General features: G+C 36.2%; 1 protein-coding gene across 1 annotated transcript in view; it reads left to right on the plus strand.

The window, feature by feature from the left end:
• The window catches only part of hpse2 (heparanase 2), a 59637-nt gene that overhangs the window by 22245 nt on the left and 24603 nt on the right, over positions 1 to 12789 (plus strand). The window contains exons 4-6 of the mRNA XM_057342253.1: positions 2867 to 3040; positions 5035 to 5206; positions 7742 to 7789. Of these exons, the coding sequence (XP_057198236.1) occupies positions 2867 to 3040; positions 5035 to 5206; positions 7742 to 7789 (394 nt within the window). The remainder of the gene's footprint in view (positions 1 to 2866; positions 3041 to 5034; positions 5207 to 7741; positions 7790 to 12789) is intronic.

A 12789-nucleotide genomic window follows, 5' to 3' on the forward strand; every position in this document is an offset into this window, starting at 1 on the left:
AACCATTCCCATTCTAATTCATTAATTGTTTTTTCTTTTTTGTCACAGTTTAAAGGGACAGTTCACCCAAAAATGAAAATTCTGTCATCGTTTACTCACTTTCTTGTCGTTTCAAACTTGTTTGACTTTCTTTCTTGAATTTTTGATTTTGAAAGGTCTGAAATGACAAGAGGGTGATGACAATGATGTAAACGATGACAGAACTTCCATTTTTGGGTGAACTATCCCTTTAAATTTTCCTGAAAAGTTTCTATTAGACTGTGTAGTGGCAAATTATCTTTATAAGAACTTATTCCAAAATGTCTGTGTATTCCATTAACTGAATCTTTTTACATGTATAATAGATTCAAAAGAAATCAATAGATTTATTCTATTAATAGACCTTCTAGAGATCAATAGAAGGTATTTGCCTAAACTGAATTTGACATCTAAAAATAGACCTACCCTGAGAAATATTCTGTACTCCAAAATGTGACAACTTGCCCCTGTCTCCCCTCATACTAGACATGAACTTACCAACCTTGGCACATTCAGCACGGATCCCACACTTTACTTGCTTCTGAGTCTGATGAGTTTCAGGGTTACCTGAGAAATGAAACCACATCTGGATCTTTTTTCCCCCTTTGCCCTGACAGCGCAGTCCTGCTTTCCATCCACCTGTCTTTGATATACTGCTCTGTTTTAATCACCTCACTGTGCTAGAGGCCGCATAACAGACAGAACTCCCACAGCACTCTGCATGGCAAGGTGGTTTAAAAAAATAGTTAGTCAGCATTATTAAGTATGGCATGCTTACTATATAAAATATTTAAATGTAGTAAACAAGTCCATATAACTGCATTTGTTTGATGTCATTAAAGTACGAGTGAAGAAAGATCCGTCCTTGACGTGTTGACTGCTTGTTTAAATTAAATGTAATCTTGACCTCATTATTGTAATATTTTAACAAGCCTTTATTTGGAACGTTTCCTTTCTGCTTTATAGTCAGTACACAAGTAAGTTATGCGTTGGATCTTTTTACGAGTCATTGTGTGACTGTTGACGTAGGGTATAGAAAATGGTATGCTTGAAATTGGTCACATTGTGATGAAGGCTATAAAACGTTTTAAGCATCTTTTAGCAGCTTGACTGCCTGTTTGTAGACTGCCTGTTTCTTTTACTTTTTGATATCTGCACATAAAAGGCTATAAAAAGAAAAAAATTACAATCACGTACAAAATGCAAAGCCTGCAACTTTTGGATAAAGACCCAGTGAGGTTTTTTTACTTAAGTATTGAAAGCTAAACGCATCCTTTATTTAACCAACATATACAATAAGCAAACACAAAAGGGCGGAGATGTTCAGAACTTTCTGAATGATGGGCATCTAAAATCGTTGGAGCCTTCTGTGGCGGCAGATTCCATGTGGACCTGCTTATACCTCTTTGTTCTCGTGGCTTCTTTAAAAGATATATACAGTTGATGTAAAATTTGGTTTTGTTATGACGTTACATTGACATTAAACGCACACATCACTGTGGGTACCAAGTACCCACTTCTTATGAAAGGCTCTTAGCATAGAATGTCGCGTTACTGACAAGATTTGACTCCCTCTACATTTGTCTTGGTTTCATCTGCTTCCTTTTAAACACAGGAAATGAAGTCAAAGGGTATTGAAATATTTGTGTTTATTGTCGCTGCTTTTAACAGATAGGATTTCTAAACATCAGTCAATGTTTTTCCATAAGCAAAATTACAATTATTGTGACAGTCCGTCCGGCAGATTTTGAAAACTTTCCTTGACACATTTCTGTTTTTCTTCTAAGCTTAAATTCCGCGCATCAAAAAAATTACATATTTTCCATTTTTCCAGGATACACTACCGGTCAAAGGTTTGTGGACACTTACTCGCTGACTTATTCATTTGTTTTTACATTTTTTATTAAATAAAATGTTTTTAGTTTATAATGAAAAAAGTTTATATTTGCAAAATTATATTTTTGTCTATAAAATTAATTTCAGACATTTAGGCATACACCTTCAGATGAAAACCTTTTTAAGACAATAAGAAACATTTCAGTGTCCAAAAACTTTTGACCGGTAGTGAACGTTTTCTTCTTTTAAAAATAATTCACACACTCTATTTTTAAAAGGTATACAAATTATAATTTACGTTCTCTAAAGATATCTTTTTCTGTACAAACTTATTTTTATAAAGAAAAAACTTTTTCAGCTCTGAAACTTGATAAATACAATGTACAATAATTAATAAAAAGCAAAAAAGATACATGATATATATATATATAAGGTATATAATAAATTATTTTGAAATCCTTATTGATCATTATTACACGGCTCATTTAAATGCTTGATTCTGATTGGCCAGTCGCGACATTCCAAGGGTTGTTATTTTCATATAACAACCACTCAAAACTAATAACACCCTGTAACCCGGATGCTGCAAATCAGTTTGAGGGGCAGTTTAATATTACACAAAAATCAATTATAAATATGTATTTTAATAACATATATGACATTATATTTACAAATGATTCAACCAATTTGCCTGTTCGTGATGTTTGAACGTCGTTTCTTACTTTAAAACCGAAACTAAGCGGCTTTTCCTCACGGAAGGTCAGCATTCGGCTTATTTCTGCGATAACAACCGGCTGCTTGTACATTATCCCTTACATAACAAATAACTGAAAAATTATTGAAACAGCATGACAATTATGAAAGTAAAATGTGAGAACCTTGTTTATTATTTTGTACACAGTATTTTTACAATATTTTAATATTTTAGGGAACTCTAATATTAAGAGCTCAATCTGACAGCATTTGACGAATGAAAACATCTAAGTTACAGCTGTGTCTGGCTTTTTCCCAGCCAGGTCTTTAGACAAACTGTACAACTTTGCCGACTGTGCCGGACTTCATCTGATCTTCGGCCTGAATGCGCTGCACAGGAATCCGGACAACTCGTGGAACTCCTCCAGTGCTCTGAACCTCCTCAAATACAGCGCTGGCAAAAAGTTTAACATTTCCTGGGAGCTCGGGAACGGTGAGTGCTTTCACAAGTATAGTCTGCTTTTGCCATGTCATTAATCTTCCATACATCCACGAGAGACAGAATAATCAAAGAACAATATTTGAGGAATCACCTTTAAAGGTAGAATAATGAATTTATAATTATAATAAATACATTAAAATTACAGATATGACAGTTTTTCAAAGCTCAGACAACGTTCTAGGTTAAATTAACTCTACATGCTTTTTGTTCAGTTGGGACACACTTCTCAGCATGTCCGTTCAACAGCCTGTGATTATTTTTCAGGACGTTTCTTTACCAGCACAGGAATGCGTCTGTAAAAATGCATGTCCAATGGGATAGGATTAAAATCACAGAGAAGCTCGGGTAATTATTACATTACCCCACCTTCTCATATAAAACTAATCCCGTTTGAATAGGCATTATTTGCAGAGACGTCTTCACAAAGGAGAATCCAAAAGGACACCTGGTGACGTTGTAATCTACTCTGAGCACTCATTCATCTATTGTCCTGTACCAGACATGCTGCAAATTGCCCCATTCATGGTGCTCTTGTATTGAATGACCCTCTATAAACATCAAAACAGCACAGAGTGTATTAAACAACTTTCACTTATTATCTAATGTGCTGTGGAGTCTTTTCATCAAGTCAGGCGGAATATTATTTGTTGATAGCCGATGTGACTTGGTGTTTAAAGGGATACTCCACCCAAATGTCATGTATTACTCCCCGCCAAGTTGTTCCAAACCTGTATAAATGTCTTTTCTTCTGTTGAACACAAAGAAAGATATTTGGAAAAATGTTAACTGACATTTCCGGTACATCATTGACTACCATAGTAGGAAAAAATGAAATAAGGTGCCCCAGAACTGTTTGCTTTCCTAAAGGATTCAAAACATCTCATTTTGTGTTCAACAGAACAAAGAAATGTATACAGGTTTGGAACAACTCGAGGGCGAGTAAATGATGACAGAATTTTTATTTGTGGGTATCCCTTTAAAACACAAATACCCAAAACCACCCCAAAACATTACACCAATCTATATAGCTGTAATTGTTTAAAATAGGTTTACATGAGTTACACTATGAAATGTTGTACATGTTATACTGTATAATTTTAGATTTAATGACAATGTGTTTTATTAAAGCTAATAGATGATATTTTAATAAATAATCGTAGTGTGTTATGTTAATATATCTATTATTGCGTCACATTGCGGCACTTTTTAGAGCTCACTGGTAATGTTCTGGCCAGCTCAATGTGTCTGTGTCGATCTCATACACTTAGACAGAGTGTAAAGTTTATAAAGCTCACCATTATAATGCTGTGATGTCCTCACTTTGATTTCAAGTGCGAGCCTCTTTAAGTTTGGCCTTGTTTAAATAGTTTACAAAGTGCTGGCTAAATGTTTTACCAAAGTGCTGATAAAAGAATAGTTCTCCCCGAACAAAAATTCTGTCATTTACTCATCCTTACGTCATTTCAAACATGTGCGCACGTTGCCATTCTTACCTTAAGCTTGCTTTGTCATAGAGTAGCTTATAGATATGGATGATTATTACCAATTTCCAGTCATATATTTTGTGTCATTTTGTGTACCATAGTGAATGTATGAGTTTAAAATGGTATCGTTTTTAATTATGGGTGAACTTTACTAATAAATGAATACTTAAAGGAACAGTTCATCCTCAAGTTGTTCCAATTCTGATGAACACAAAGAAAGATATTTGGAAGAATGCTTGTAACCAAACAGGTCTCGGCCACCATTGACATGCCATTGTAATTTTTCCTACTATGGTAGTAAATTGTGGCCAAGAACTGTTTGGTTACAAGCATTCTTACAAATATCTTTCTCTGGGTTCATCAGAACAAAGAAATGTATACAGATTTGGAACAACTCGAGGGTGAGTAAATGAAGACAGAATTTTTGTTTTGGGGTGAACTGTTCCTTTTACTATCTAGATCTCACCTTACTATCTAGTTATTTTCTGTTTTCTTTCACAGAGCCAAACAGTTACCGCACATTGGCAGCTCGATCGGTCAACAGCTCTCGACTAGCGCAGGATTACACGCTTCTAAAAACGTTGCTCCAGTCTGTGCGCTACTACAGTCGAGCTAACCTCTACGGGCCCAACATCGGCCGTCCGCGTAAAAACGCAATCCTTTTGCTAGATGGGTGAGTAACTCTCTTATACAGCGTGTGTAGTTATGAAGCTACAAACTTCCCTATGACATAGTCGCTTGGATTCTAAAACTTCATGCTGGGTAGCTAGGTCCACATTGAAATGTCATTAATCCAAAGTCTCCTTGTGTTACATTCAGTTTTATTTTTATGATAGCGCTTCTCACGGCTTTACATTGTTGCAAAGCAGCTTTACAGAAAAAACATTTATGCATTCACATAAGAAAAAGAAATGATATAAAATCAGTAAAAATATAGAATACATGTTATTATTTCCAAATTTTCATAAGATCTACATTAGCATTCATAACTGTGAAAACATATGGACGTATTACTTGTCACTGAAAACATGTAAACGCTGTTAGGTCAGCAGGTCTTTTCTGATGTGTGCCTTGTGGCTTCTCGCCATACATGGCTTGTTATAGCTCTCTTAAGCGCTTTGTTTAAGAAAGTGTGGAAGCGTCCGTCTGCCCGAGGAGTTTCGTAGCTGAGGCATGTTTATGCTGCTCCATGTGGGCTGTTAGTCCAGGGCCTGTAGCGCCATTGAAAAGCACTGTCAGATAAATAAAGTGTCATCCTGTTAATGACGTGAGCGAACAATGTTCCACCTGCACGCTGCTTGTTCCTCCCACTCACTCCTTCCACACCACAGATGAAACAGAGCCTTTATAACTGCCGCTTTCTGAAGTTTCGGAAACAACAAAAGAATGCGGCTTTTGCTGATGATGTCGCTGATGGAATTCTGAGGGACTCCTAAGGAATCTAAAAATTATGATTCTTTTGTTTCCATGATTCCGTTCTTTGAATACTTTTGATTATGTTTTAGATTTTAGATGCTCTCATTATGTTGATATCGTTTGTCTTTCCAAACATACAAAAAAGGGATGATTCAAAATTATATTCAATATATATATCATATAGTTCTGAACACAAATGAGATTATTTGGTTAGGTTGAACCAAACATCATTTACAAAATGTTAATGCTCCATCATTTGTAAGGCTCTTTGGATATACAGTAAGCACTCTCTAAATGAGTAAATGTATAAACATTTGGAAATTTTGTATTTTCTTGTTCGTTTGATTCCTAAAGCCACTCACAAAAATGAATAGCAATCGTGTTACCAAAAAAAAGAACTTTAAGTTGAGAGCCATGTACTGTATCGAATTTGGGGCTTTAGGTTTATGTGACTGTCACATTGCCATCCTATGCTTTTGATCATATATACAGCCACGGTAGAAAAATAAGAGACCATTCCAAATTTTCATTTAATCAGCATTTCTAGATGTATTGTGGCCGTTCCAGTCCAGTGTCTGTTGAATCTCAACAAAATCAAACCTCAGAAGTGACATAAAGTCATCCAACAGTAATGTGAAAGACTGAAAGACTGACAGCATGACAAGACCCATGAAAACTGTGATAAAAATCCAGCTTATCACATAAAAAATAATTGTGTAACATTTCCTATATACATGTACAAATACTACTGTTGTATTGCTTAAAAGTGAAAGTGAACTTGTTGTCTTTGCAGTATTTGAGGTCTAAAAAATACAGAGCTTCTTTTTCATTTTCTGCTAATTAATGCAAATATAAACAATATTTTTATTTGAAATTTGGGAGAAATATTGTTAGTAGTTCACAGAATGAAGCAGAAATGATAATTAACCATACCTATAAATAGTTTTTTAATTTTGAAAAAACGAAAATAATTTTGAAATAATCTCTTAGTTTTTTTTGCGGCTGTATGATGTTTTTAAAAAGTATGCTAAAAACACAAATGTGGTGAACAATTTTGATCATTCTTAGTGTTTTTGTTCTGTTTATCAAAACCGTCTAATGCAGTAATGGGTTTTGTGAGTGATACTAATTGTTTGTAGTTCTAATGTGACAGAGCCAGACATAAATCTGTCAATGCTTGACCACAGCGCCCTTATTCTGGCAACCGACGGCTCACAGCAGCCCCTGTCTGAACACACACATGCTGGTATTCCTATCACGACAAGGACCTTCCATTGACGTCTGCTGTTTTCATATTGAGCTTTTGATATATTGGCATTGGTTCCTCTGCGCTGTATGATTTGCACTCTGCACTTTAAGTTTTTTTCCTTCCTCCTAAGACCTTTTCCCGACGGAGCTTTGAGCAGTCAAAACTTTGGCTGGAAAATAATGATGCTTGGTATTACAACCACAAGTGCTTTGTCGAAGGTCTTCTTTGGAAAGAGACGCCACCCCTTGCTGCTACTAGTCTCGGTTCAGATGGGAATGATAAATGCAGTTTGTGCTCAGTGGAGGACAGGAGAGGAGAGGGGAATTATGGGACAGCTTGGAGTTTGGGAGAAAACATTCAGTTTTTTGTGCTGAATGTTTGTTTGTTAGTACAGGAAAAATATGTATCAATTTGAACTAAAACAGACACCATGTGGTGTAGAGCTCGGTGCCCTTTTGTGCGTGCTAGACAGGATCATTTGTTTTTCCAATACAATGTTGTACACTGACATTTTTAATGATACAATATTTCTATTCTTTTCAGGTTTATGAAACACGGTGGTTCTGTTGTTGATGCAGTAACCTGGCAACAGTAGGTATTTTACCTTTTTAAATTATAACTTTTTTATTTTTCCACATTGTGTATAGAGATATAAGGCAACACTCATATGTTGAATAAAGGAGAGGTGTTGAAAAAATAATTGAAATGTGAAAGTTGTTTCAGAGGCAGACTGTTCAGGTGTGAAAATTATATTGGCATTCTAGACATCTACATTGGCCATCGAATGACTTAAATCTAGTTTAAGAGTACACCAATCTAAGATCGTCAGAAATCAGACCTTCAGTCGGCCTGTCTGCGCTGTTGTTTATCAAATGTAGAGTCTGCTTCACCCCACCTTAATGTCTAACACCTGCGAGGTGGGATAATGTGCTGGAAGGTGAATTTACACTCCCTACTAACACATGCAGGCCTCTAATTTGAGCTCTTTTTCCTAATCTTGTTAAAGCACCATTACTGAGAAGTGTTGTAAAAGACGTCAACTGTTGGTGTAAGATCTGCAGAATGTTTCACAGTTAACATTTCTTCCATACCATCAACAAAGAAGCTTTAATAAGCTATATCTGTTCGCTCCGTTTGTCTGTTTTTCATTGTAAAAAAGTTGAGTGTTTTGACTATTATGAATGGCTATCTCTACGTAAACTGCATTCACACTATGGCCTGCTTTTTTAAGTGCATAAGTTTACTGTATTGTAGGTGTTTCTGTGCATTGCATTGTGTGATATAGTGTAGTTTTCTGTGCAGTGTACAGTGTTGTTTACAGTTCTTTGAATACAGGCATAGTACCGTATGAGTCATAAGGCTGCTGTGCTATCCTAAACTTAATGTAGCTTAAGAATTTAATAAGTGAGATCAGTTACACTCACCTGTGACGGATCAATAAAGAGTCTTTCAGGAGATTAGAGCAGCTGTCTTCCTGAGGCCACAGGGCAATCATCTGTTGTGTAATGATCTTTAAACTACCACTTCTGCCAAAAGCCTCAAACCTATTATCTTCTTATAGAGGTAAGGACTATGTGCTTTCTCTTTTGAAAAGCTATTGTGCTTTTGTGTCTTTACATCAGAGGGTCAAATGGGTTTGATTAGAAATTGTATTTATCATTTGATTGACATGTTCCCTAGCCCCACCCTGACTGTATCCAGGTGTCTTCATTAGTTCTAGAGTTCTGTGAGAGTTGCATTCACAGTGTGGGATATTCCCATTTGATAATATCCTCTGACTTCGTAACATAGAGGTGGTTAATTGCCCAGTGTTGTTTTTTGCAACTTGTTTTGCAGGTGTACAATTATACAAAGCTATACAAAGCATCAATTAACACAAAACATCAATTACTGTAGTCTAGATCTTAAAACAAGGACTTTTATTTTGAAAAGAAAGATTTTATATATCCAGAAGACCTTCTGGTTTCAGTTTTGTTTATTATTTATTATTTTCATTCTGTATTTTTTAAATCTTACATATATATTTAAATCTCCAAGACATTATTTAAAGTCCCAGTGAAATAAAAAAATACAATTCTTATTTTTTTCATGAAGTATTGCAGCGTTTATAGTAAATAGCTTATCAATGTGGGTCATTTTTCTTTTTAAAATTCATGTACCCTCATAATCTTCAGTTAAAATCTGAAAATGCACTTCCGCCCTGAAATGACGATCCATCTCAAACGACGTAAATTAGACGGCTTGGACGGAGCATCCGTTACTCCTCCCCTTCAACTGTCAGTCTGCCGCTAGTTTCATTTCAAAATGCAACAGCTGTTTTTATACATCCAATCAATTCGCAGTATTTGATTGGATGCAAGCTACGCCTACAAATTTTCTCTTTTGAATTTCCTTTTCACTTGGAAATGCCTCAGAATACGGAAGTAAAAACGATCGCAAATTCCGGTTCACAGGGACTTTAACACTTTAATATGGTTCTTCCTGATTTGACGCATTAGAAGAGGCAATGAGGTATTCTAAAACGGTCAATTATTTTAAGGGAAGAAACATCATTTTCTAGAGGAACAGTGTACAGTGTACTTCTGAAAAGTTTCTTCTTTTTTACTGTTTATTCCGACACAGCTCTCCCTGGTGGTGGATCTTGATTTGGACATTGCAATGAATGCAGTATTTCAGATAGCATTTGGCTGTATACGTGGACAGCTGGCTTTATCTATAGCTGACGGTTGGCTTTTGAGGTGTCAGCTGGAGGTGAAGCAACAAGTCTGTCTTGAGATGAGATTCTGCTGTGCGCTTTGCTCCAGTCGCACCCGAGCAATCACTGCCGTCTGCTGGAGACGAACAGGGCAGCGAGTTGCAGGTCAGCAGGAGGACTTCCTGTGTGATATCATGAGAAATCGCAGATGCTGTGTTTAGAGAGTTCCAGCGAAAATATGCAGGGCTATTTATTTTCCCATTCCTCTTCTAAGTTCTTTGTCAGCCGAGGGGTCGCTTCATAGCGTCTCATTTCAGATTCGCTCAGCAGTGCTATGTGGCAAACGTTGCTTGAATTCATACGCAAAGATAAAAAACAACCTCATTAACGCATAGGCGCTTTCTTTTATCTCCCAGCACAATGTTGGCTGGATGTGCTTCCAATGACTTTAATTAGTTCCACGTTGAGTTGCTTTGAATTATTTCAGTAATGAGAAACTCCAAGTGTTTTATCAAGTGCCTGCAATAGCTGCGGCCTTTAAAAGTTATAAGGGCATAAACAGGTTTGCATTTCTCTCTCAATTAGCCAGCCCCCCTGCGTCTTCACGGAGAAGGTGGCATTAGTAGACTCCTTAATGAAGAGGTCAACCCTAATTAAAGGAAACGGAAGTAGGAAAGGGTGTCGGAGAGGAGAATTGAGAAAAATACACCACCCACTCAGTCAAACTCGATCCATATGCTCTCACACGTCCTGACATGCAATTATCATTTTACAGCAAAAGAGGAATCCAGGAATAATATCCCTCACGACCTCTGTTAAAAGTCTCTTGTGGCGTTTAGAATTAGTTAGACGGTGGAATTATCCCTTTAAAGCTGTTTTCTTTGCTTAACGTTGTGCTTCTCATTAGTTCATCTGAAATGGTACCATCAATGGGCTCTTTTAACATTGCATGAAGTAAAAAGGGATAATTCATCCGAAAATCTGTCATTATTTAATCATCCTTGTGTTGTTCAAAATCCTGTATTTCCTCAGAAAAATGTTACACTCCCAAAAATAAATGTTCTCTATAGGGTCTTTGTCTTTTTATTTCGTTTGCAAAAACGTTAGTGGAAAGGTATAAAATATTTGTTTCCTATTCAATTCAATTTAATTTAATTGCTTTTTACAATGTTGCATTTTCAAAGCAAGAAAGAAAGAAAAACAGAAATAGACAGAATACAATTCAGTACACAGTGTAATAGAAAGTGTAAGACCATTCTAATAAATAAAGCAATGTTCATGAAATTTACAGAACTCTAAGCTAAGCTAATATCAGAAGTCTCCTGGTAAGCAAGCCAACACAGCACAGTGACAAGGAACCAAACCCCAATGATGAATAAAACAATCTCTGGAGAAACCAGACTCAGCTGGGAGGGCCAGGTCTCCTCTGACATGTTACAGCTGCATTCAGTAAATGTTTTTTGATTAATTGCGAGAGGATTATTATTAGTGATTTATTGATTTTACATTTGTGTAAAACTTTACAGTAAGTTATTTGTTAACAGCGATTTCGTTTTTCAGCATTTATTAATCTTTGTTAGTTCATTGTGCATTGACGGTTACAGCTTTTGATTTAAAAAATGTACATTGGAATTAACATGAAGATGAATAAATGCTGTAGAAGTATTGTTCATGTTCACAAATATGTTAACAAATACAACCGTAATGTAAAGTGTTACTATTGGTATCTAAAATGGGTCTTCTATGGCATTCTGAGGAACCCTTTTAAGCACCTTTATTTTTTAGGAGTGTATTGACAGCCACCATCCTCATTCACTTTCCTTGTACGGACAAAATCCCCAAAATGAAAGAAAGCATACAGGTTTAAAATGATATGAGGGTGAGAAAATGACAGAATTTTCATCTGGGTGAAATATCCCATTAATATTGCATGTTATACTATAAAATACACATCAGTTTGAATAGAATACAGTGACAGTATGACAGATTCAAAGTGATTGGTACGAATAGACGGTTTGAATGTCTGTTTGTCTGTTGCTATACTAGAACTTTTCTCTGGTTATTAGCCGATACTTAACATAATACTAAAGATCTACCCTATACTAAAATTACACTAAAATGTAAGAAAATAGCATAAATCTGAACTCTTTAAATCTGAACTCAGAATTGTTCAAAGTTTCTGGCAGCTCGTCAATGTCTTTTAGATTTGTTGTTGTCTACTGTATTTGCTTGTGTCTGTGGACAAATGGCAGAGATTTCAATATGACCTCGAACATTTCTCATCAATTTTTCCAAGACCAGATTGTATGAGCTATTTTATAATTTTATGGCTTTGTGCTCTAACTTTGTGTAAACAATTGAAATGAGACATAACTGAGATTTGAAGTCTCCTGAGCTTTAACAGAGTAACCTCTGAGCAATAACATTGTCCTCTGATTGATTCTTTATGTCTTTCATTAGGAGGCCCTTTTTTCTCAGTTCTGCAGGAGACCATGAAACAGATGTATGCCGAACGTCTATTTTTCTTCCGCTCCTTCCATCTTTCCCCCTCTCTTCCAGAGATCTCTTTCTATATTCAGAAGTCAGTTTGTTGAGGAGTCGCTAATGTACCTCACAAACCCGAGCTAAAACACCCACATATGGAGATGCATGAGCTAAATCTAACGGCTGGGAGTTGGAGAGTTCCTCGCTGGTGTTGGAGATCCAAGGATAATGAAGATTTGTTGCCTCGACAGTTTTGTAGCTTTAATCCCAGAGAGACTATAAATTGTGAGGGTCAGCATCCACAGAGAACCACCATTCCTTCAGATACGTCAACGTCTTTAGACGTATTAGTTAACAATGGTGTGGTTCACTGAGGCCCTTCTTCTTTCCACTTTCCACACCCTCCTCCAGA

Source organism: Triplophysa rosa, linkage group LG9 (genome assembly GCF_024868665.1).
Source record: "Triplophysa rosa linkage group LG9, Trosa_1v2, whole genome shotgun sequence".
NCBI lineage: Eukaryota > Metazoa > Chordata > Actinopteri > Cypriniformes > Nemacheilidae > Triplophysa > Triplophysa rosa.